Source organism: Mesocricetus auratus, unplaced genomic scaffold, assembly GCF_017639785.1.
Source record: "Mesocricetus auratus isolate SY011 unplaced genomic scaffold, BCM_Maur_2.0 Super-Scaffold_100008, whole genome shotgun sequence".
In the NCBI taxonomy this organism is placed as follows: domain Eukaryota; kingdom Metazoa; phylum Chordata; class Mammalia; order Rodentia; family Cricetidae; genus Mesocricetus; species Mesocricetus auratus.
The window spans coordinates 58,892,582-58,916,298 of record NW_024429192.1 but is presented as its reverse complement, the minus strand read 5'-3'; the positions used below and the strand labels follow the sequence as shown (position 1 = coordinate 58,916,298).

The 23,717-nt window shown below is 45.1% G+C and overlaps 1 protein-coding gene and 1 long non-coding RNA gene across 4 annotated transcripts in view; one reads left to right on the top strand and one right to left on the bottom strand.

Annotated features, from left to right (window-relative positions):
* Positions 1–1,945: 1,945 nt before the first annotated feature.
* Positions 1,946–21,938, top strand: LOC106021253. 3 transcript variants are annotated; one of them, XR_005878952.1, is made up of 5 exons: positions 1,946–2,009; positions 6,654–6,747; positions 16,008–16,140; positions 18,374–18,456; positions 21,150–21,938. It is a non-coding gene; the product is annotated as an uncharacterized LOC106021253 (long non-coding RNA). The 3 variants fall into 3 exon arrangements; XR_005878953.1 differs by having other exon boundaries at positions 18,374–18,550; XR_005878951.1 differs by lacking the exon at positions 18,374–18,456 and having other exon boundaries at positions 1,955–2,009.
* Pak2 (p21 (RAC1) activated kinase 2) overlaps positions 19,729–23,717 on the bottom strand; it is a 58,391-nt gene continuing 54,402 nt past the window's right edge. Inside the window, exon 15 of the mRNA XM_040750945.1 lies at positions 19,729–22,124. Coding sequence (XP_040606879.1) covers positions 22,038–22,124 — 87 coding nt within the window. The 3' untranslated portion in view covers positions 19,729–22,037. The remainder of the gene's footprint in view (positions 22,125–23,717) is intronic.

Sequence of the window (23,717 nt, the reverse complement as noted above, 5' to 3'; positions counted from 1 at the left end):
TCCGCCAGAAGCTCCGCCCACGCCTAGTGCGAAGGGCGTGGCTAGAGGCGCCTGCTTCTAGAGGCCAGGTGTGCTCGTGCTCCTGAAGGCCTGTGTCTGCTACGGAGGATTTGGAGGAACTGCAGTCTACAGTTGGCCCAGGCGCCACAAGGCAGGTTTCCGACTTCCGCTCATCAGCTCCCTTTAGGCTTTTGCCGTCAGAAAGGCTAAAACAAGCCGGGCAGTGGTGGCGCACACCTTTAATCTCAGCACTTGGGGAGGTAGAGGCAGGGGAAACTCAGTGAGTTCCAGGGCAGCCTGGTCTAAAAAGCGAGTTCCAGGACAGCTAGGGCTGTTACATAGAGAAGCCCTGTCTCGAAAAACCAAAAAAGGGGACTGGAGAGATAACTCAGAGGTTAAGAGCACTGGCTGCTCTTCCAGAGGTCCTGAGTTCAATTCCCAGCACCCACATGGTGGTTCACAGCATCTGTAATGAGACCTGGTGCCCCCTTCTGACTTGCAAGCATATGTGCAGGCAGAACACTGGAAGTTGTTCTCTACAGCCGAGGAACGATCCACTGAGCCCCCCACTACTGCTCTGGACTGGCCCGGGCGTCCCCATTCTATTTTCCCTCGTTTATTTTTACCCCTTACTAATGTAACCGACTTCTTTTAACGTTTCCCAGGAGGAAAGGACCTCCAGTTCTGTGGTAATTGGCCTACCAGAACTCAGGAAGTTCACAATAGAATTTCTCTTTCTGGTACGGTGCTTCAGCATTCACCCAAAGGACTGTTTCCTTTTTTTTTTTTTTTTTTTTTTTTTTGGTTTTTCGAGACAGGGTTTCTCTGTATTGTTTTGGAGGCTGTCCTGGAACTAGCTCTGTAGACCAGGCTGGCCTCGAACTCACAGAGATCCGCCTGCCTCTGCCTCCCGAGTGCTGGCATTAAAGGCGTGCGCCACCAACGCCCGGCAGGACTGTTTCCTTAAAGATAGAGTTTCACTATGCAGCACTGACCAGCCTGGATCCTCCTGCCTCGGCCTCCTAAGTGCTGGGATTGATTACAGGTGTGCACCACCCCATGCAACTCAATAAAATTGTTGTGGAAATCCTTCTAGAATAAGCACTCCAATACCAATGAGAGAGGAAGAGATGGAGGTTTCCCAGTAAACCTAAGCCAGCACTGCTCTGGAAAGGCTTCGACCCCAGGTCCATCCAGTTTGTATACTCACTTTATACTCCAGAACACAAGGTGGAGCAGTCAGACAGGCAAGGCACGTGAGAGTACATAGCAGTCAGCAGGTTGTTAGGAGCAACAGCCCATTGTGTTCATTAGCAAGTGAAGTCATGCTTGGCAAATAAGCAGTACAAACAGTAAATCACTAAATCAATCAACAAGTCAGTACCTAATAATTGGCCTTTTTACCTTATTCTACTTCAAAACTACTTTTCATTTTTAAGTCGAGCATGGTAGCACATAACTGTAATCTCATAGTCAGAGGGTGGGTGAGGTAGGAGGATTGCCATGAATTTGAGGGCCAGCCTGGTCTACCCAGTGAGACTGGGATGATTAAATTCAATTGTGAACTTGATGGGATTATTAAACATCTAGGAAGGAGTGGTGCTATGTGCCTATAGCACTCAAGAGGAGACAGATGGATCTCTGGCTCCTGGACAGTCTACAGAGTGAGGTCCAGGCCAGCCTGGAAATATTTTTGAAAGAATCAGAAAATTTCCCAGAGTTAAGAAACAAGATGCTTAGCCAGGCGTTGGTGGCGCACGCCTTTAATGCCAGCACTCGGGAGGCAGAGGCAGGTGGATCTCTGTGAGTTCGAGGCCAGCCTGGTCTACAGAGCGAGTTCCAGGACAGTCTCCAAAGCTACAGAGAAACCCTGTCTCGAAAAACCAAAAAAAAAAAAAAAAAAAAAAAAAGCCCATGTATGTTTTTTGTGTTCTGTTTTCAGTTACCTGGTAGGAGATGAGTTGTTTGTGGTGATGGAGTACCTTGCTGGAGGATCACTCACTGATGTGGTAACGGAAACCTGCATGGACCAAGCACAGATTGGTTTCTTTTTCTTGTTTTTGTTTTGTTTTGTTTTGTTTTCAAGACAGGGTTTCTCTGTATTGTTTTGGAGGCTGTCCTAGAACTCGCACTGTAGACCAGGCTGGCCTCGACTCACAGAGATCCACCTGCCTCTGCCTCCCGAGTGCTGGCATTAAAGGGGTGCGCCACCAATGCCCAGCCCCAGCCAAGACAGGGTTTCTTATGTAGTCCTAGCTGGCCTTGATCTTACTCACAGAGATCTGCCTGCTCCAAAAGTGTGTGCCACCACTACCCAGCTTAAAAAAAAAATCTTTAAAGAGTCTTAAGGACTAAGACTAGACCAGCCCTGTGATACTGAACATGATTGGATATGCAGGCTATTGCTTAGATTTGCAGGCCACTGTTTGGATATATAGATATTACTTGAGGTGTCTCTCCGTAGAACTAAGGAAACTAAGACTGGGTTATGAGAAGATTGCAAAAACAGGATGAAGGATTTAGAGGGGTCTAAAATCTTTACTGCTGTAGCAGTTGGAAGAGCCCCTTTGACCTTGGGAACTGAGGATTAGGCTAGAAGGGTCCAGAGGTTCTGTGAGGACCACGAGTAGCTTAGTAATGAGGTTTGGCTAAGACTTCCAGGTTAGGAATCCAGCTCCAAAGCCTGGGATGGAGACAAGGTACTGTTCAGATTGGTTGGTTTGGGGAGAGTAGATAGATCCTGGGTTACAGCTTCGCAGCATTGAGATATGCCATGGGAAGAGGGGGAGGAGACCAAGGTTCGCTGTGTAGGAGATGCTATCAGGACCTTAGGAGGAACACCAAGTATCCCCGGTCAGCCAGAGAACACAGGATATTGGAGGTGAGTTGTAGAAGCAGTTCAAAGAAGAGGTGCTCTGCACATTGGAGGAGAGTGCTGGGCACAGGGTTGAGGTTTTCCAGGTCGCCAGCAAGAGCCTGGTTAAAGAAAAGAGGGCTCCAGGGAAACCCCTGGGGAAGGACTGTCCAAGACATCTGGATGTCAGGCTCTGGCTAAATAAATGTGAAAAGGTCATGACCCAGAACTGAAGTGAGAGGTTAAAGGAGGAAGGAGGGATGAGGAGGTGGAAGATTGGCAGGCCACTGGGCCAATAGGAATTGCAAAGTTTGGTCAAGCAGGTATAAGTCTCCAGCTAAGTGGGGGAAGCTGTCTGGCTTCCAGATGACCAAATGGGAGTGTTGTGTGGAGAGTTCGTAGGCCATGGGATGTAGACTTGAGGAGTCTGATAATTATAGGTTCAAATTCAGAGTCCATACAGAGTGAGAGGATAGTGGACTTGAAGAAATGCAGAGGGACCCTGCCTTTGATTAGTGTAAAGGTATGGTGGCTAGAGACTGGGGGAGGGGAGGTGTCCCAGACCCACGGATAAATGGAGGGTAAGAGAGCTATGCGAGGGTCCTGCGAGGAGAAAGGCTGAACAGCAGAGGAGAAGGGAAGTCGTGTCGTGGAGTTTGATGACTAAAAGATGATAGAGGCTTGGGACTTTTCCAGAATGTTCCATCCCAGGAGAGGGCCAGACAATTGGGAATGATGAAGAAGACTGCACAGTAACGGACCAGTCTGTTTCATCTGGGACGAGGGACCCTCTATTGAGAACTGCTTCTCTCAGGCAAGTCTGTGGGCCTTTTCTTGATTCTTAATAATTTGTGCAAAAGTCCCAGTCCAAGGTGGACAGTGCTTATCCCTGGGCAAGTGCACATGGCTTGTTTAAAAAAAAAAAAAAAAGGAAGAAGAGAAGCAGCGCTTAGCTGCATGGAGGTGGCACACACCTTTAATCCCAGCACTCAGGAAATCAGAGACGAGAGGATCTCTGTGAGTTTGGGGGGGGGCAAGCCCGTGAGCTACTGACAACACTGTCGTGAGCAGCGGCCTCCAAAGCCCGTGAGCTACTAACAACACTGTAGTGAGCAGCCCCCTCCGTGGCCTCCGCTTCAGCTCCTGCTCCAGGCTCCTGCCTGACTTCCCTCAGTGACGGATTGGAAGCTGTGAGATGAAGTAAACCCTTTCCTCCCCCAAGTTGCTTTTGATCACTATGTTTATCAATGAAGCAGAAAGCTAACTAGGGCAGAGGGGTTGACTTGGAGGCTGGTGGGGATTTTCATGGAGAAACTGAAAGACCTGTATTACCAGACAAGAGGTGGGATAGAGACAAACAAAGGTTGGAAAATCAGCAGCCTCAGCCGTTTTCCACTGTAGAACATTTTCATTCACCTCCTCTGACCAGCAGTGGCCATTGTCAAGAATGTACTGTGACCAGGAAGTGTTAAAGTAGAACTTGAGATATTTTGACACAATAGAGCCTATGAGGCCCAGGGTGGAGAATTCTGTGAAGAGACACACCAAAGGACGGTGCCTAAGCATACCATCGGGACTTTTGTCTGTGGCTATGAAGAGAGTTAGAAAGGAAATGTTTCCTGGCAGGAGGTGGGCCCAAGAGGAGGACATTCTCACAAGTTAGACACTCTGCTCTCTGAGATGCCCACGGAGAGGAAGAGGGCCGTGTCCACTGGTCTCCATGAGGAGCATCTTGGTGAGGAAGTTCTGTCTGGCACCAAGTGAAGGGTTTAAACTTTCCCACTTTTTTTTTTTTTTTGATTTTTCGAGACAGGGTTTCTCTGTAGCTTTGGAGGCTGTCCTGGAACTCACTTTGTAGACCAGGCTGGCCTCGAACTCACAGAGATCCGCCTGCCTCTGCCTCCCGAGTGCTGGGATTAAAGGTGTGCGCCACCAATGCCCGGCAAACTTTCCCACTTTTACAACTGAATTTAGGTTTCAGTTCTCCGAGAGGGACAAACAGGTGTCTCTTTGAACAAAGGGCCATTTATCAACAAATTACATTCAGGGATGAGGGAGTAAACAGAAACAAGGTCTGAATCAGCCCCACAATGTCTCAAGGACAGTTCTTGCAACCCCCTTAAAAACGTATCCAAGTATGTCCAAAGATAAAACCTCAGCCAATAAAAGTATACTAATGTAACTGCTGCTTGCTTAACCAGTCATGTTTGGGATGACCTAATCGCTCCTGAAATTCCCTTAGCTGCCCTTAAAAGGAGCCTGCACGCTCTCAGGGTCATCCCCATCTTGTACAGGCGAACAGCCCCACATGTATGCCAGAATATTAATAAACATACTATTTGAGTCTGGAATCTTCCTTCAGCATTTCTCAGACCCTGCCCAAGGATTCTGAGAAGTCTACCTGGTGGATGATGGGAATGTAAGTTCTCAGAGAAGAGAGAAATCTCAAAACTGGCCCAGTGTCGAATCAGCCAGAGGTGGAAGCCTGACTACAATGGTGACAGCCAGTGCTGGGGCTGCCTGAGGAGCAGGGCATGTGAGGAGCCAGGATAGGGTGGGAGGGAGGGAGTGGAGAACAGGAGGTCCCACATCCTGGTGCCTCATGTGAGCCACCACAAGCAATGTGAAGGGAAAGAACGACAGATGAGAGACAGCCCCAAGGGCAGCAGCGTCTTGACTCAGGAAAAAGACCCACACACTGGGCCTCTGGTGTGTCACAGGGCAGAGAAGCAGAAGTGGGAAGAGGACTAAGATTTTCTTCTTTTGGCCCATGATTGGTCGTTGCTAGGGGTATCTAGGGAAACAAGATGAGCAGCAGGTTAAAGAATGTCAAGTGATAGACAAACATCTCTGGGAAGCCATTACCGGGGGAAGAATCTAGACAAACGAGTTACTTTAGTTTTGGGAACTGTCATTGTTTAACCAAAAAGGAGACACTTTACAAAATGGCATTGTCATGGTTAACACACACACACACACAGACACACAGACACACACACACACACACACAGATTAAATTTTCTTTGTTAATGATTTGTCAGCCATTTTGTCATGGGGGTAGGGGGTAGGGGGTAGAGCTGGGGGGATCAGGGTCCTGAAACAGACATTTACAAGCATTTGCCAAACAGCATCGGTTACTCACTTGTGCCAAAAACTTAACTAAAAGTTGGAGTAAAGCTTGCCATCTTCTGCCTTCATTTTGATCTGTACTCTGCTGTGCTCTGGTGGGAGGCACAGTGACAAGTTTCTTCTTGAATTTTTAAAAAATAATTTATTTAACCTTATTTTATGTGCATTGGGGTGAAGGTATCACATCCCCTGGAACTAGAGTTACAGTTGCGAGCTACCATGTAGGTGCTGGGAATTGAACTGAGGTCTTCTGGAAGAAGATTCAGTGCTCTTAACTGCTGAGCCATCTCTCCAGCCCTCTTCTTGAATCTTAATTCTGTGAGGATAAAGCCTTACAGAACAGGGCTCTCTGCCATCCCCAGATGAAGACAGTGGTTCTCAACCCTCCCAAGGTTTTAACCCTTTAATACAGTTTCTCATGTTGTAGTGACCATGAGTCTCTTGGTTCGTGGAGCCTGTAATTTAAACAAAGGAACACCCACCTCCCCAAAGGGTTCATGACTCACAGCTTGAGAACCACTGATCTATGGAGTTAGCACCACCCCCTCTCCAATTGACAATTTAATGATGTATCAGAACCGGAGCTAACAGCAACTCTGGGATGGGGTGGACACCATCTTAACCCGGACTGTTTAATTATGCATACCACTTGCTTTCTATTTAAACCTAGCCCTCATGTCAGAACCTGGAATATGGACGCTGGACTCTTAAACACAGATGTGGGGTCACTGGGCCCCATTCACTCCTCATCGTGACCACATTGAGTAAGTGTCCTCTCTGCTTCTCACCACAAGTCTCTGTAGTTGCTGTCCACCAGACAGGAGGCAGAGCCTAGCTTCAAGGGGCTGCTCAGGCAAAATTTTGCCCTAAAAAACTCCAGGCTAAGTCTCTTACAAGACTTTTGTAGACTAAAGATAGCCAGAAGGAAACTCAGGAAGGACAATTTTATTGGAGTTTAAGGAAGAAAACAGCCTTTTGGGTGATGGTGGCACAGGTCTTTAATCCTAGCACTTGGGAGGCGGAAGCAGGCAGATCCCTGAGTTTGAGGCCAGCCTGGTCTACAGAGCGAGTTCGAGGACAGCCAGGGCTACACAAAGAAGCCCTGTTTCAAAAAAGAAAAGAACAAAGAAAACAACCAAGCATTATGATGCACACCTATAATCCCACCCTTGGGAGCCAGATGGAAGCAGCAAGATGTGGAGTTTAAGGCTAGCCTAGGCTACATAAGACCCTCTGAAAAGAGAGAGAGAGAAGGAGAGAACAAGAGCAACAGTAAAGAATGAGTTCATGAGTTTTACTGGGGTTCTTACAGGAGTGAGGGTGAGGGATCACTTACAGGAGTTGAAATGACCCAAAGACAGCTGCATCACCAAAGCCCACCCAGAAGGAATGGTAGCTCACAAGAGTGGGAACCTGAGGCGGCTCTCAACAGTCCTCCATACTTACATAAGCTCAGGGAGCATGGGGGCTAACTTGAGTTAGACTTGGGTAGTAGCCTTACTTCGGTCTGTCCATGGTTATCTATCTGCAGGGAGTGTATGTTTCTTCACATCTCTCTAGAAGTACAGTCACACAACACATGTGTGCACATACACACACTGTTCATAGTTATCTATCTGCAGGGAGAACATTTGTTCACATCTCCCTGGAAATACTATCACACAACGCACGCATTTGCGTGAGCGCGTGCGCCACACACACACACACACACACACACACACACACACACACACACTGTCCTGATTAGCGTTATAAGTTGACACAGATTAGTGCCATTGAAAAGAAGCCTCAATTGAGGAATTACCTCGATCAGATTCACCTGTAGGGATGTCTTTGGGGACTCTCTGTGGCACCATCCCTTAGCTAGTGGTCCTGGGCTGCATAACAGCACTAGCAGAGCATGAGTGAGCCAGAAAGCAAGGTTACTGAATAGTTTCTATTGTACTTCCCTGGATGTGAGTTCCTTGGTCAGAGGTAATGCTGAATAGAACTGTGATCGATCCTGCCTTCAGCCGCTTTGAGTTCCTGCCTTAACCTCCTTCAGTGACAGACTGTGACCTGGTGCAACAGGAAGTAAACCCTCTTCCTTCCATAAGCCACTTTTGGTTAGTGTTTTATCACAGCAACAGAAAGAACTAGAACACACACGTACACAAATACATGTAATTTTTTTTTTGCTTGTTTGTGATACAAGGTTTCAGTGTGTAGCTATAGTTGTCCTGGAACTCACTATGTAGCCCAGGCTGGCTTTGAACTCAGAGATCGACCTGCCTCTGTTTTGGTTGGAGGGCTGGGATTAAAAGCATGTGTCACTATGCCTGACAATACATGTAATTTTTAAATTGTTGTTTTGAGACAGGGTTTCTCTGTGTAGCCCCGGCTGTCTGGAAACTCACTCTGTAGACCAGACTGGCCTCAAACTCACAGAGATCCTCCTGCCTCTGCCTCCCAAGTGCTGGGATTTCCTGCTTTGATGAGAAGTTTGCTAGACACTCTAGGCCTATGGGCTGAAGATGGATGTCCCAACATTAAAAGAAGAACTTTGGGTGATTGTCCAGACAGTGAGATGTCTCTGTTAATTCTAGAGTTTATATGTTATCCTTCTGAGGTCTTTGATGGAGTTGAAGACAGATAGTTATGGTTTTCCTTAATTATGATAAAAGATAAGTTATACATACAACTTTAGGCTAAGCTGGGCAGTATTGGTGTGAGCCTTTAATCCCAGCACTCGGGAGGCAGAGGCAGGCAGATCTCTGTGAGTTTGAGGCCAGCCTGGTCTACAGAACAAGTTTCAGGACAGCCTCCACAGTTACAGAGAAACCCTGTCTCAAAATGCCTCCACCCAAAAAACAAAAAAACTTTAGATCACAAAGATAGGATGATAGAATATTTTCATTAATTTTTGCCAAATGTTAATGGACTAAATATTGTTATAGTTCTTACTTGATAACTGTTTTGTTATATATATTTTATTATGTTAAAGTTTAAATCTTTCCTTTTATTTAGACAGAAAAGAGGTGATCATGGGGGAATGTCCTTCTGTAAATATGTTTCTCTTATTGGTTGATGAATAAAAAACACTGATTGGCCAGTAGCCGAGGTATAGGTGGGGCTACCAGACAAGGAGAATGCTAGGGAGAGGATGCAGAGAGAGAAAGGCCTCAGGAGAGACGCCATGTAGATGTTGGGAGGATAGGATGCCGGACACTCTCTGATAAGATAAAACCATGTAGGAAAGATAGATTAGTAGTTATGGGTTAATAATTAAGAAAGAGCTAGTTAGTAAGGAGCCTGAGCCATTGGCCAAAACAGTTTACAATTAATATAGGTCTTTGTGTGTTTATTTGGGGCTAATCAGCTGTGGGACCAGGCAGAACAGAAACTCCGTTCACATGAGTGACCTTGGAAATCTGGCCCTCCAGCCTCCATTTTCTTTTTCCTCCTTTCTCTTTCTTTCTTTCTTTCTTTCTTTCTTTCTTTCTTTCTTTCTTTCTTTCTTTCTTCCTTCCTTTCTTTTTCTCTCTCTCTCTCTCTTTCTTTCTTTCTTTTTCCGAGACAGGGTATCTCTGTATTGTTTTGGAGGCTGTCCTGGAACTCGCTTTGTAGACCAGGCTGGTCTCGAACTCACAGAGATCCACCTGCCTCTGCCTCCTGAGTGCTGGCATTAAAGGTGTGTGCCACCAATGCCCAGCCCTGCCTCCGTTTTCTAAGTGGTAGGATTGTAGGTATGAGCCACTACCTCATCACATTTAGGAGGTACTGGAATCAAACTCAAGATTTCATGCATGCTAGGAATTCTCACCAGCTGAACTGCATCCTTTTTCTTTCCTTTCTGTTTTAAAATTTTTATTATTTTTAGCTTTTTAACATTTATTTATTTCTGTGGGCAGGTGGGTGTGTATGCAGTGTGGTACATGTGTGTGGAGGTCAGAGGACACTTTGCAAGAATTGGTTCTCTCCTGGCCCTGCCCCTTGCTGCTGATTACTGCATAGGGCAAGCTAGCCTGGGTGGCGCTGGAGAGCTCACCCTGGTGTTGAGGATGGGGAAGAGGTGGGCTGACCAACATAGCAACCACTCTGGCCCAGAACTAGGGCTATGAGTTGGCCCATCCCAACATCCACCCCATCTATGATCTGCTGGAGCACATGAAGGGGCCAGTTCTTCAGACCATAACTATAAGATCTCCATGGCACCAGACAACAGCATATCCAAGAGGAGTCCCAGTGCGGGCCCAGTTCTGATAGTGTAGGAAGGAACAGAGGCCTCAATTAGATTTCATTTTCTTCTAATTTTATTTTGTTTTATCTTGGTGGGTGGTTGCAAGGGCAGAGGGCAGATGGGAAGGGTCAGGGAGATGAGTGGGATCCAGATGCATGATGTGCAATCCACAAAAAAGTTGGATTAGAATGAAGCATTTACACTGCTTAAGAAAAAGGAAATTGTTTCTCTTCTTCTACCATGTAGGTCCCAAGTGCCTTCCCTGCTGGGACGTATGCCCTTATACTCTTTTTGGAGACAGGCTTTCATGTGGTCCAAGCTCATCTCAAACTCTTGGTGTAGCTGAACTTGGCCTCAAATCCTGATTCTCCGCTCTCTGTCATGAGTGCTGAGAAAACAGGTGTATCACTGCATCCAGGTTACTACTTGAATTTATTATAATCTGACAGCAAGGCTGTTTAATTCACAGAACCTTTTAGAGAAAGAATCCAAGCATGCCTGCCTTGGTGGCACAGGCCTGTGATTCTAGGCCAGGCAGCAAGATCACACGTCCAAGGGCTGTCTATGCTACAGTGAATCGTAGGCCAGCTTGGAACATACCAGGACTGTCTCAAAATAAAAAGTAAAGAAAAAAGGGCCGGGTGTTGGTGGCGCACGCCTTTAATCCCAGCACTTGGGAGGCAGAGGCAGGCGGATCTCTGTGAGTTCGAGGCCAGCCTGGTCTACAAGAGCCAGTTTCAGGACAGCCTCCAAAGCCACAGAGAAACCCTGTCTCGAAAAACCAAAAAAAAAAAAAAGAAAAAAGAAAAAAAGTAAAGAAAAAGTGAATAAAAAAAAACCAAAAACCAACCAACCAACCAAACAAACAAACAAAAAGCCAGGTGTTGGTGGCACTCACCTTAATCCCAGCACTGGGGAGGCAGAGGCAGGTGGAGCTCTGTGAGTTCAAAGCCAGCCTGATATACTGGAGTTCCAGGACAGGCTCCAAAGCAATAGTGAAACCCTTTCTCGAAAACAAACAAACAAACCCCAACCCCCCCCCAAAAAAAAACAAAACAAAAAGTAAAGATGCTGAGACTATAGCTTAGGGGTAGAGTACTTGCCTAGCATGTGTGAGTCCCTAGGCTCACCACACAGGAATGGGAACCTAAGCATGAACAAACTGAGTGCAAACCGTAGCTTACTTTCCTCTTCCTGCATCGTCTGCAGTCTCAAAAGTGGCTGTGAGGGCCAGTGATATGGCACAGTATTCAAGAGTTTGTTGCTAAGCCTGAAGACCCCAGTTCAATCCCCGGAATTCATAGTATGCTCCAAGTTCCCAGCTTTGTGATCAATCACTCGTGCTGGCTGAGCTTTGGTGTTGCAGCTGCCTTTGAGTAATTTATGTTCTTGTAAGTAACCCTCACCCATATTCCTGTAAATAACTCCAACAAAACTCATTGGTTCAGGGCTGGAGAGATGACTTAGCAGCTCTGAGCCACCAAGTGGGTGCTGAGACTTGAACCCAGGTCTTCTGGAAGAGCATCCAGTGCTCTTAGCTGCTGAGTCAATTCTCCAGCCTAAGTGTTACACATTTTGTTTTGTTAGTTATTTCTAGATGATTCATATTTTTGGTCTGTTACAGAATTTTTGAGACACAATCCTCCTGCTTCAGTCTCTTAAGTAAGGTGTATCTGCCTCCTGAGTGTATGACTACAGCTCTTTCTTCCACATACCCGGGATTGAGGCCAGGGCCTCAAACAAACTAGGCACAATTACTATATGCAGTGTTCTCTTCCCCCTCCCCCTTTCTAAGGCAGCGTCTCATTCTAAAACTGACGCTAACCTAGACTTGCTCTGTAGCCCAAGCTGTCATGGGGTTTGCTATCCTTCTGTCTCAGCATCCTAAGTAGCAGGGATTACGACCTGTACCACCATGCTACTTACAATTCTTTTTTTGTTGCTGTTTTGTTTTGTTTTACGAGACAGGGTTTCTCTGTATTGTTTTGGACCTCTGTGAGGTCCAGCCCGGCCTTGAACTCACATTGATCCTCCTGCCTCTGCCTCCCAAGTGCTGGGATTAAAGGTGTGCGCTACCACCAGCCAGCTGCTACTTACAAATTCTAACTGTAGTCTTTGTTGTTTATAGAGTCACTTCATCATGTAAATAATGTTGACTCCAGTTTTCTTTTTCTTTTCTTTTTTTTTTTTTTTTTTTTTTTTTGGTTTTTTGAGATAGGGTTTCTCTGTGGCTTTGGAGGCTGTCCTGAAACTCGCTTGGTAGTCCAGGCTGGTCTCGAACTCACAGAGATCCGCCTGCCTCTGCCTGCCAAGTTCTGGGATTAAAGGCGTGCGCCACCAACGCCCGGCTGACTCCAGTTTTCTTAAGTATGTATTTTAAGTTGTAACTGAGTTTGAATCTACTAGCATGAATTTTTTAAAATGTCAGTAACTTTGCACAACCCTGCTTCACTCAGGATATCCCATACTATCTAACAGATCACTAGAACTGGCTCATTAGGGATCTGCTGCTGGGAGCAGTTGCCTGCATGGCTTTGCTCATTACAGAATTTGGGGTGGGTTTTTTTTTTGTTGTTGTTGTTTTTTCTCCCTGTATTCTGAACTAGTTTGGTAGGACTGTAATGAATTTTCCTTTGGATATTTGTATAACTTGATAGTAAAACTGCTTGACCTTTTGCTCCAAATTTAATTCAAGGAATGAGAAAACAGTCAGGGGCTGGAGAGATGGCTCAGAAGTTAAGAGCACTGGCTGCTCTTCCAGAGGTTATAGTTCAGTTCCCAGCAAACACATGATGGCTCACAACCATCTGTAATGAGATCTGGTGCCCTCTTACAGCACACAGGCGTACATGCAGGCAGAACACTGCATACATAATAATTTTTTTTAAAAGAAGAAAACAGTGTCCCACAGCTTGAACAGAGCAGAGGCAAATAAAAAGGGGCTGTCCTTGTCACTCCACACAGCTGGTCAACATGCAGAGGTAGGTGAGGCTCCAAATGTGTTAACCTGGGTTGTCCTTTCCTCTTGCTTCAGGGTTAGTGGGTCTTTTCCGCACAGCTGACTCTTCTGTTGTATTGGTTACTTGTATTGTTTGGTCTCCACATTCTGATTCCTGCCCCAACTCCCTCTCCTTTCCTCTTCCTTCCTTCCCATCCCCACTGACTTTTTTTTTTTGACAGGGTTTCATTGTGTAGCTTTGGAGCCTGTCCTGGAACTATCTCTTCTAGACCAGGATGGTGTCAAACTCAAAGACATCCACTGGCCTTTGCCTTCCAAGTGCTGGGACTAAAGGTGTGTGCCACCACTGCCAGGCTCTCTTTAAAAATTTTTATTTATTTTAGCCGGGTAGTGGTGGCTGACACTCATGCCTTTAATCCCAGTGTTCCGGAGACACTCTGTAGGCCAAGCCTACACAGAGAAACCGGCTCCAAAGCTACACAGAGAAACCCTGTCTTGAAGAAAAAAAAAAGTCTTAATGTGTATGGGCTACATGCATGCCTGGTACCTGGAAAAGCCAGAGAGGGTGTCAGGTCCTGAGACTGGAGTTGTCGGCAGCTAGGAGCTGCCATGTGGGCGCTGTAAGAGCAGTCAGTGCTCTTGGTCACTGAGCCATCTCTCTGGCCCGGAGCTAGAACTCTTTTCTTCTTCCTCCTCCCCCTCCTTTTTCTTTAAGACAGGGTTTCTCTGTAGCCCTGGCTGTCCTGGAACTCAATCTGTAGACCAGGCTGGCCTCGAACTCACAGAGATCCGCCTGCGTCTGCCTCCCGAGTGCTGGGATTAAAGGCGTGCGCCACCACCGCCCGGCGACCCCAGAACTCTTGATCTGCCTTTTACTTCCCATATGCTATGCATATACGTATGTACCACCACGACCAACTAGGCAACCCTTATTCTTATCACCCACATGGTTTTGTTTGGGGTGTGAAGGTGATTTGTCTTTCTCTGGTCTCAATCTGTAGTCCAGGATGGCCTCAAATTTGTAGCAATCCACTATGCCTGTAAGTAGTTTTTGAAAAGGGTGCACTTTTGTTTTTAAATATAAGAGGAAGTGAAGTCATTGAAGAAATTGAGTCAGCAAGATATCTCAGTGTGTTGAAGAACTTGTCGACTAGAGGGCTTTGAGTTTAATTCCTACAGCCCATATGATGGAAGGAGAGAACAGACTCCCAGAAGTTATCCTGTGATCTCCACATGCGTGCTGTGGCACAGTCATGTTTATGCAAGCACACAAATGTAAAAGTGAACAAGGAGATTGGGAAAGACTGCAATGGGGGCTTATGCCTATCATTTCATCACTCAGGAGCCTGAAACAGGAGGGTTGCTGAGTTTGAGGCCAGTCTAGCTACACAGAGGCCAGGCATAACAGCAACGCCTTTAATCCCAGCACTCCAGAGCAGTGGATCTCTTTGAGTTTGCTTGGTCTAGTTCCAGGGTAGCTAGGACTACATAGAGAGGCCCTGTTTCAAAAACAAATGAACCCACTCCCTTTTTGGTATTTTTTTCTTTCTTGAGACAACCTTACTCTACTGGTAATGCCCTGCTGGACTGGAACTCATTGTGTAGACTAGGCTGGTTTTGGACTCAGCGCATCTGTCTACCTCTGCTTTCATGATTCTGGGATTAAAGGCCTGTGCTACCCCACAAAGCTGGTAATGCATTTTTTTTTTTTCCGGAGACAGGGTTTCTCTGTGTTGTTTTGGAGGCTGTCCTGGAACTCGCTCTGTAGACCAGGCTGGCCTCGAACTCACAGAGATCCGCCTGCCTCTGCCTCCTGAGTGCTGGGATTAAAGGCGTGTGCCACCAACTCCCGGCGGTAATTCATTTTTATTTATTTTATTTTATTTTTTTTGGTTTTTCGAGACAGGGTTTCCCTGTGGCTTTGGAGGCTGTCCTGGAACTCGCTTGGTAGACCAGGCTGGTCTCGAACTCACAGTGATCCGCCTGCCTCTGCCTCCCGAGTGCTGGGATTAAAGGCGTGCGCCACCAACGCCCGGCGGTAATTCATTTTTAAACTGAAGTTTTATTCAGAGAGAAAGGAGGGGAAACATGGATGCATGTGTCTGAGAGCAAGCAAGCGTATCCACTGGCGAGCAGTTCTTTCTGCTGTAGATTTAGGGAACTGAATCCAGGTCTTTGCCAGCCTGTTTTTGTTTTTTTTAGGTTTATTATGTATACAGTGTTCTGCCTACATGCTAGAAGAGGGCACCAGATCCCATTACAAATGGTTGTGAGCCGCCATGTGGGTGCTGGGAATTGAACTCAGGACCTCTGGAAGGGCAGCCAGTGCTCTTAACCTCTGAGCCTTCTCTCCAGCCCTGAATTCAGGTCTTTAGGCTAGCATGTGCCTTAGTTTGCTTTCTCCTGCTGTGATGAACACTATGGCTAAAGCAGCTTGGGGAAGAAGGGTCTATTTCACCTCACAGCTTACAGTCCATCATGACTGAAGTCAGGGGACAGAGGCCACGGATGGATGCTGATTACTGGCTCCCTCCCTGTGACTTTCTCAGTTTGCTTTATACAGCACAGGACCACCTGCCCAGGAGAGGCCTTGCCCCCAGTAGACTGGGCCTTCTCACACCAGTCGTTAATCAAGAAAAAGGCCCAGTCTTGCCCACACACTAATCTGATGGAGCATTTCTCAATTGCAGTTTCCTCTTCCCTGCTGACTCTAGCAACTTGACAAAAACAAATCATCACATGGCATTTTTTTTTTAGCCCACTGAGCACTATCTTGCTGGCAAAGCAATGCTTTTTTAAAAAGTTAAATATTTTATGTGTCTGTGTTGTTTGTTATGATTGTGCAGGTAGCTGTCTTCAGAGGCCAGAAGAGGACATCAGATCCCTGAAGCTGGAGTTAAAGGTGGCTGGCTGTGAGCTACAACAGGTGGATGCTTAGAACTGCTCTGGGTTCTCCGAAAAGCCATCTCCCCAGCTCCGGTAATACACTCACACTGTATCTCGGCACAAATCTAATTCCAACATCCGGAGGCAGGTGGCTCTTAAGTTGAGGCCAGCATAGTGAGCCCCTATCTCAAAAGCAAAACCAAATCTAAGTATGAAGACAAGTGTGCATGACATGCTTTCTGTTTGGATTTTTAGAAGGCAGCAAAGCAGGAGACGTCTTAACCTGCTGTGGACCATGACACAGTGACAGCAGGTGACATAACAGGCAGTGTTGGAGAACAGGTTAAGCAGCCCTAATCAGAATCCAAAATGGCCCAAATCCAAGTATTTTGAGCACTGACATGGCGCCACAAAACCTCACACTTGGATCTCATGTGACATGTCACAGACACAGCTGTACTAAAAATACATAAAAATCTCTTCAGGCTATGTGTGTAAGGTATATACGCCTGTCTACATATGAGTTTGGGGCCAGCAAGGGCTATGTAGATAATGTTTCAAAACCACAAAAAAGGAAATTATATGTATGCATGAATGTTTTCAAAGTAACCATCCTTACTTCACAGAGAAAACCTGTCTCAAAAAAACAAAGGGGAACCCCAAAATAACCATTCTTTTGTGTTACAAGTTTATATAAGTACTATTTTGATTTGCTGGACAAATTTTGTTTTCTAGAAATGCAACATTTTACTTATTTTTCTTCCTTTTTTTCAGAGACAGGGTTTCTCTGTGGCTTTGGAGGCTGTCCTGGAACTAGCTCTTGTAGACCAGGCTGGTCTTGAACTCACAGAGATCCGCCTGCCTCTGCCTCCCCAGTGCTGGGATTAAAGGCGTGCACCACCAATGCCCAGCCAACATTTTACTCTTCTAACCAAACTAAGACCCATACAGCAAGGAGCTACACAAGGGTTACTTAAAGATAAATACCTGCTATAAAAATTGCCAAGCCTGGGGGCTGGAGAGATGGCTCAGAGGTTAAGAGCACTGACTGCTCTTCCAGAGGTCCTGAGTTCAATTCCCAGTAGCCACATGTTGGTTCATAACCATCTGTAATGAGAGCAAGTGCCCTCTTCTGGTCTGCAGGCATACACACAGGTGGAACACTATGCATAATAAATCTTTTACAAAAATTGCCAAGCCTGACACCTGAGCTCTTTCCCAGAATCCACAGTGGAAAGAGAACCCACTCCCAAACAATTTGTGCGTGTATACCACGTGTGCTGTGTGTTGAGTAGTTATGTGTAAACATGGGCTTTACTGTGAGCAGGTGGAGGTCAGAGGTAACATCAGGTGTTGATCATCTACCTTGAGACAGTCTTTTTCCAAAGAAAACAAAAACTTGTCAAGCATGGTGGCATACACGTTTAGTTCCTGCACTCGGAAGCCAGAGGCCTGGTCTACACAATAAGTCCTGGGACAGCCAGAGCTACCCAGAGAAGCCCTGTCTCAAAACCAACCAACCAACTTTACTTGAGACAGGGTCTCTCTCTTTCTGCTGTGTACATCAGACCAACAAGCCCCATTAGCTTCCAGGGATTATTCTGTCTTTACCTGTTACCTGCCCATGGCATGCTGAGACTACAAATGCTTACACAGTCAAGTTTTTTTTTGGTATTTGTTTTTGGTTTTTTTTGAGAGGGTTCTTTGTGTAGCCCAGGCTGTCTTAGAACTCACAGATCTGCCTGCCTCTGCTCCCAAGTGCAGTGGGCATGCATTAGCTGGCTATACAGCTTTTATGTGGGCTCTGGGTATTTGAACTCAAACCTTGCTCACAACAAGCACTTCAACTCACTGGACCATCTCTCCCAAACAGCAACAGCATTTTTATTTCATTCATTTTGAGTTAGTTAGCTATGATCAGTGTGACTGAAGTCATTCAGAACCCACAGTGAAGGAGAGACGGGACTCCTGCAAGTTGTTCTCTGACTTCCTTGTGACCAGTGTTCCTGCAGAACTCTGCAGCTGGCTTGGACCTGCCTTTGTGTTGGGTACCTTCTGTTTGAAGTATGTAAATCATATCTGAGAGTTTCCTGGAGGTTCAAAGCCTATGTAAAATCTGGTTATAGGAGGACTCATCAAACTGAGATGTCCTGTAGCTAGAAACTGCTTTGGCATTGTCTCTTTGAGCTTCGCACAAGAGGTTTTGGTATACAGAAATTGGCTTTAGCTAAAGGGTATGAAATTGCATAATAAATGAGCCCTAGACTAAGCTACAGTAGTTCGCCAGAGGCTGATTCCGCTATGCCTCTGTTTCTTCATTCCACAGACCTGCATGAACCCACACCACATGCACTTCCTGATGGCACACGAGCACACGCATGCACAGACCCACACAAAAATAAAGAGCTGGTAAGCTTAATCAGGAAGTCACTGGTGATGTTGGCAAGTGTGGTTTTGCTTCAATCAGAGGGGAAATGTCAGAGACATCAAGGAGAAGCGCACAGTAAGTCACAGAAATAGTTGCTATCAGCCATTGAGGCACTTCTCAACCGTCCCTAGGCAAATGCTTTGAGAGATGTAAAAAGTTAGAAGCCAGTATGGTAGTTTGTGTTCATGGTCCTGGCTATTTGGGAAGCTGAGGTAAGGGGGCTGCTTGATTCGAAGAGCTTAAGGCCAGTCTGGGGAGCAGAAAAGACTGTGCTGAAAGAAAAGTGATTAAAACAAAATTATGTATGTACTCATGAATGTACGTAAATGTGGCTCATTAGCACCCCACCTCCAGAACTTGGAGGCAGACATTTTCTTCATGGTTAGCCACTGGTAAGGTAAGCAACCCTAATTATGTTCATTAGGGTCTCCCCATTCCCCCAAATAAAACCAAACCTCTCTCAAATCTTGGTGGCTAGGTTTGGCAGACAACACCCTTAACCACTGCTTGATGGCCTCAGAACATTTTTCACAGTTTACTGATTACAGATCTCAGTATGCTTCAGACATTTTCATATTCAAAATCCTATGCAAACTGTCTTTCAATTCTAACCATGGTCTGAGAAGGTTTAAAAGCATTCTGTAGGCGGGCGTTGGTGGAGCACGCCTTTAATCCCAGCACTCGGGAGGCAGAGGCAGGCGGATCTCTGTGAGTTCGAGGCCAGCCTGGTCTACAGAGAGAGTTCCAGGACAGCCTCTAAAACAATACAGAGAAACCCTGTCTCGAAAAAACCAAAAAAATAAAAAAATAAATAAAAAGCATTCTGTAAGAACACAGTGTATACACATGAGTCCATGAAGAAATACTTCTAGGCAGCTTAAAGTTGCCTGTCAAAAAGGCAAAGCATGTTTAGAACTGGTCACTAGATACATTTCACACAGCTGAATATTTTACGTTGAAGGGACCAGGACTCCTAGTTTGTTCCAGGAACTCGGCAAATGAAGGCAGAGCTGTGCTGCTGGTCATGGTGTAGAACACTGCAGTCACTTTTACTATTCTAGGTAGGGTAAGTGTTCTCTAAAAGCAGCAAAAGGACAAGAGAAGATATCTTTGGGACTACCACAAAGTAAGATAATAAACAAGAGGGGTCAGTGCCTAACAACACCAGAGGACTACTAACATAGGTTCAATGACGGAAGGAGTACAGAAGGCAATTATTAAAAAAAAAAAAAAAAGAATCTCAATTCATACAATTGTCTTTCAACAGAATCTCAACATTTTAATTTAAAATTAACTAATAAATCACAATTCTATATTGCTTTAAAGATTATTTTGTTTAAAAATGACACATCTCAAAATGAACCATTACTATTAACTATTACAGGTTAGTTTGTCCAGGTCAGGAGAGAATAAACACAGTGCAGCCCCCTTAACCTCGGAGTCAGGTTTGAATGACAAAGTCCGTCGCCAGCAATGGACATGCAAATAACCATCCAAGAAATTGTAAATACAAACCCCAAACTGCTTCTGTTGAGGGAAAGCCCTTGTGGAGTCACGGCACAGAGCGGGACACTGGCATGCGTCCCAGTGGTCTCCATGGGGCACCTTCTTGAGCAATCATGAGACAGACCACCAGTTCCAGTCCCATCAGCGTGCTGGCTTCCCACTTTGTTGGCAGCATCACCATCATAATGTATCCATAAAACTGTTTACAAACAATGCTCACATCTGGAGCTCAAGAGGCACCACAGCTTCCCACCAAAAATAAACCAGTTCGTTTTTGCAGTTGTAGAAAGCCAAATATAGTTCAGAGAAAAATGAACTCATATGGAAAACGGGTCAATAAGTGCTCTAGATGTTGAGTTTCATTGAAAACCTTTCTGTTATGAAAACTCCAGAGACCTTATCTTATCCTGTATCTTAATAGGTACAACAGGAAATGAAACTATGACCCTTTCCCCAAATACCCCAAAGAGCAAACATATTCATTCATGATTTGTACTGTGCAGAACGGCAAGCATGTGTCAAGTTCTTTGAAAGGGGATGGTAGGGACAGGTGTCTGAAGCAGACCATAGAGCTTTCTCTTCTGTGACCCCAGGAACGTAGAATGGACAATTCCTCCTCCATAAGCAAAACAACAAAGCAATGAGAAGCAGGGAGGAAAGATAGGAGGGGGCGGGCAGGCTAACAGCTAATGCTATAGGTCGCAGACCTTTCATTAAATCTTTAAAATAAAAAGTATTACTATCAATATGCACATTGCAGTTTTCTTTCTCCAGTTTTTTACATGAATACTCTATTCGCTTGGAAAAACAAAAACTTAAGTACCCCCAACACCTCAAATGATCCACCACGTACTTTGCTATTTCATCTCTCACAGTAAAACATTGATAATGGGTTGGGAACACTGTAAACCAGATGAATCTTTATAGTTTACTACCATGAACTTCATCTCTATAATATTGACATTTCATTATTACAACTAGCCTAGAACTTACCAACGTTCACATCTCTCTTGGTTTCTGCTACACCCAAATATTTTTCCTTTTAAATAGAAAAAAGTTCTTAACTTTTAAATTCTGAAAATTCAATGGTTATTACTTGCCCTAGAGGGTGGAGGGGTGGATGCAAAATAGGGTTGATTCTAACAAAAACCAACACCTAAAATTGCAGCATATACAGACACTTGTTTCCAAGGGAACAGAAGGGAAAGGAGCGGCCGGCACTAAAGGCAGAAAGCCTGAGCGGAAGAAGAACAAATTACTTTGGTTCCTAAAGCCAAATCTGAGGAGAAACAGGCAGAAGAGAAGACAAAAATGGTAAGAACATACAGTCAGTGGGATTCTTGCTCTGTATCAATGATTTAGTTATAAATATAGATTATTAGTCCTCTTTCTATACATGTAACAAATGTCAAACTCACTACCATGAATTTCTAAAGTTGACTCTTTCACATTTGTTAAAAAAGGTAAAAATCACATACTTTCCCCTTTCAGTTTAAACTGAAATACTACATGTACAACAGCTGGTCCTAACTTCTATAAAAAGTTAAAACATGTCAAGCTCCTTTGCCAATATAAAGAGCTACATAATTCCTATCACACTTGCCTTGAATTTAGGCACAAGAAGAACTCAAAGAAACAATTCAGAAGGAACGGGTCAGGGGAAAGGAAGGCTACAAAAGAGAGAGAAGACCAGAAGACAAAATACTCAGAAAAACTCGAATCTGACATTCAAGTATGGAAATACCCCAAAGGAGACAACCAACAGGATCTACTGTAGTGACAGTCATCACAACAGCATGCACACGTCAAGCGCTGTCTGCGGGAAATGTAAGGCTAGCGATGCAGTCCACGACTCCTTTTGGACCCTAAAGCAGGGGCTCATCTGGAAGTCATAATCCTCTTACTGCAATTTCTCTTGGTCATCTTTAGTAAATAGTAGTTTGCTTGTTTTTCTCCATGTGATGCAGACCGTCTCTTTATACCCCTCAGAGTAACAATTTCATGTTTAAAAAAATTCTTTTAGAAAATGGATAAAAGATACGAGGCCTCAGTGGTGTTAGCGGTTGCTCTTCATTGCTTCTTTAGCTGCTAGGATCAGTGGCGTCAAGCTAGATAATGGTTTGGCCAGTTTCAGGAAGGGATGCTGCCAAATGGAGGGGAGAAAGGAAGTATAGAAATGTTACTCATTTAGAAGCTAAACTTCCCAAATAGATCATTATTTAATAAACTAAACAAGTACTTTTGATTCCTAAAACTCTCACACTCAGTATATCACTTTAACAGCTCCAAGGGAGTTGGTTTGTGTGTAGTGCGTGAGCTTGTTTGTGTCTATACATTGTTTTCATATTGTGTGCATGTGTGGAGGCCGGAGGTCACTGTCAGGAGCTCTCCCCTCTATCACTTTTCCCTGTGTCTTTCACTAACCTTGGTGTCCACTGATTGGCTACTCTGGCCAACAAGTTCCAGGTTCTGTTTCCCCAGCACTGGGGTTTGTAGACACATACAGTACATAGACACATATAGCCACATCTAGCTTCTTTTTTTTTTTTTTTTTTCGAGACAGGGTTTCTCTGTGGCTTTGGAGGCTGTCCTGGAGCTCACTTTGTAGACCAGGCTGGCCTTGAACTCACAGAGATCCGCCTGCCTCTGCCTCCCGAGTGCTGGGATTAAAGGCGTGTGCCACCAACGCCCGGCTCACATCTAGCTTCTTATATGGATGCCAGGAATCCAGACTCAAGTCCTGAAGCTCAATTGAGACATCTCCCCAGCCCCCACTTATCCTAGCCTTGAACTCACAGCAATCTTTGTCTACTACCTAAGAAGTTAATCTTCTATCTTCTCTTTTCAGCTTTTAGAGACAAGGCTTCTCTCTGTAGCCCTGGCTGTCCTCTAATTTAGAGATACACTTAGTGCTGGGATTAAGGTGTGTACTATCATGCCTAGCTCCTTCTTTCCCCTTAAATTACATTTAGTTAGTGACTCGGTGTGTGTGTGTGTGTGTGTGTGTGTGTGTGTGTGTAGATGAACTTAGGTATTCAGGCTTAGTGGCAAGTACTTTCACCCAGAGAGCCATTTCACCAACCCCCCAATAAGTTTTCCTAATTGCATAACGTCTACAGATTTAAGAGGCCAGGAGTATTGCTGAGACAGCAGAGTGCCTGTACAGGCAGATGGTGGTGCATATCTGTAATCTCAGTTCTCAGGAGGCTCAAGATCACTCTCCATCTTCAAACCATATTGGTGAGCTGTAGGCCAGCCTGGGGAACATTTAACAAATGATTAAAGAAATAAAATAGTTTTAGGGTTAAGACTCATAAATATACTCAGGACAGCATTGAACGGGTCCATGATTTATTAATTACAGACACTTACTACTGTGATTAAAATTTTATGCAATTAAAAATTGTTTTTTAAGGGTTGAAGAGATGGTTTAGGTAAAGGCACTTGTTGGCAAGTCAGATGTGATGATGTATATCCCAACTCTGAGACCTACTTAGTGGAAGGAGAGAACCAACTATTTTAAGTTTCCTCTGACCTCCATAAATGTGTGTCTACACATACATACACAGCTAAATGTTTTGTTTGTCGAGACAGGGTTTCTTTGTATAGTGTTGGCTATCTCAGAACTTGGTCTGTAGACCAGGCTGGCCTCAAACTCAGAGCTCCTCCTGCCTCTACCTCCTGAGTCCTAGGAGTAAAGGTGTGCGCCATCACTGTCTTGCCACCACCATTAAGG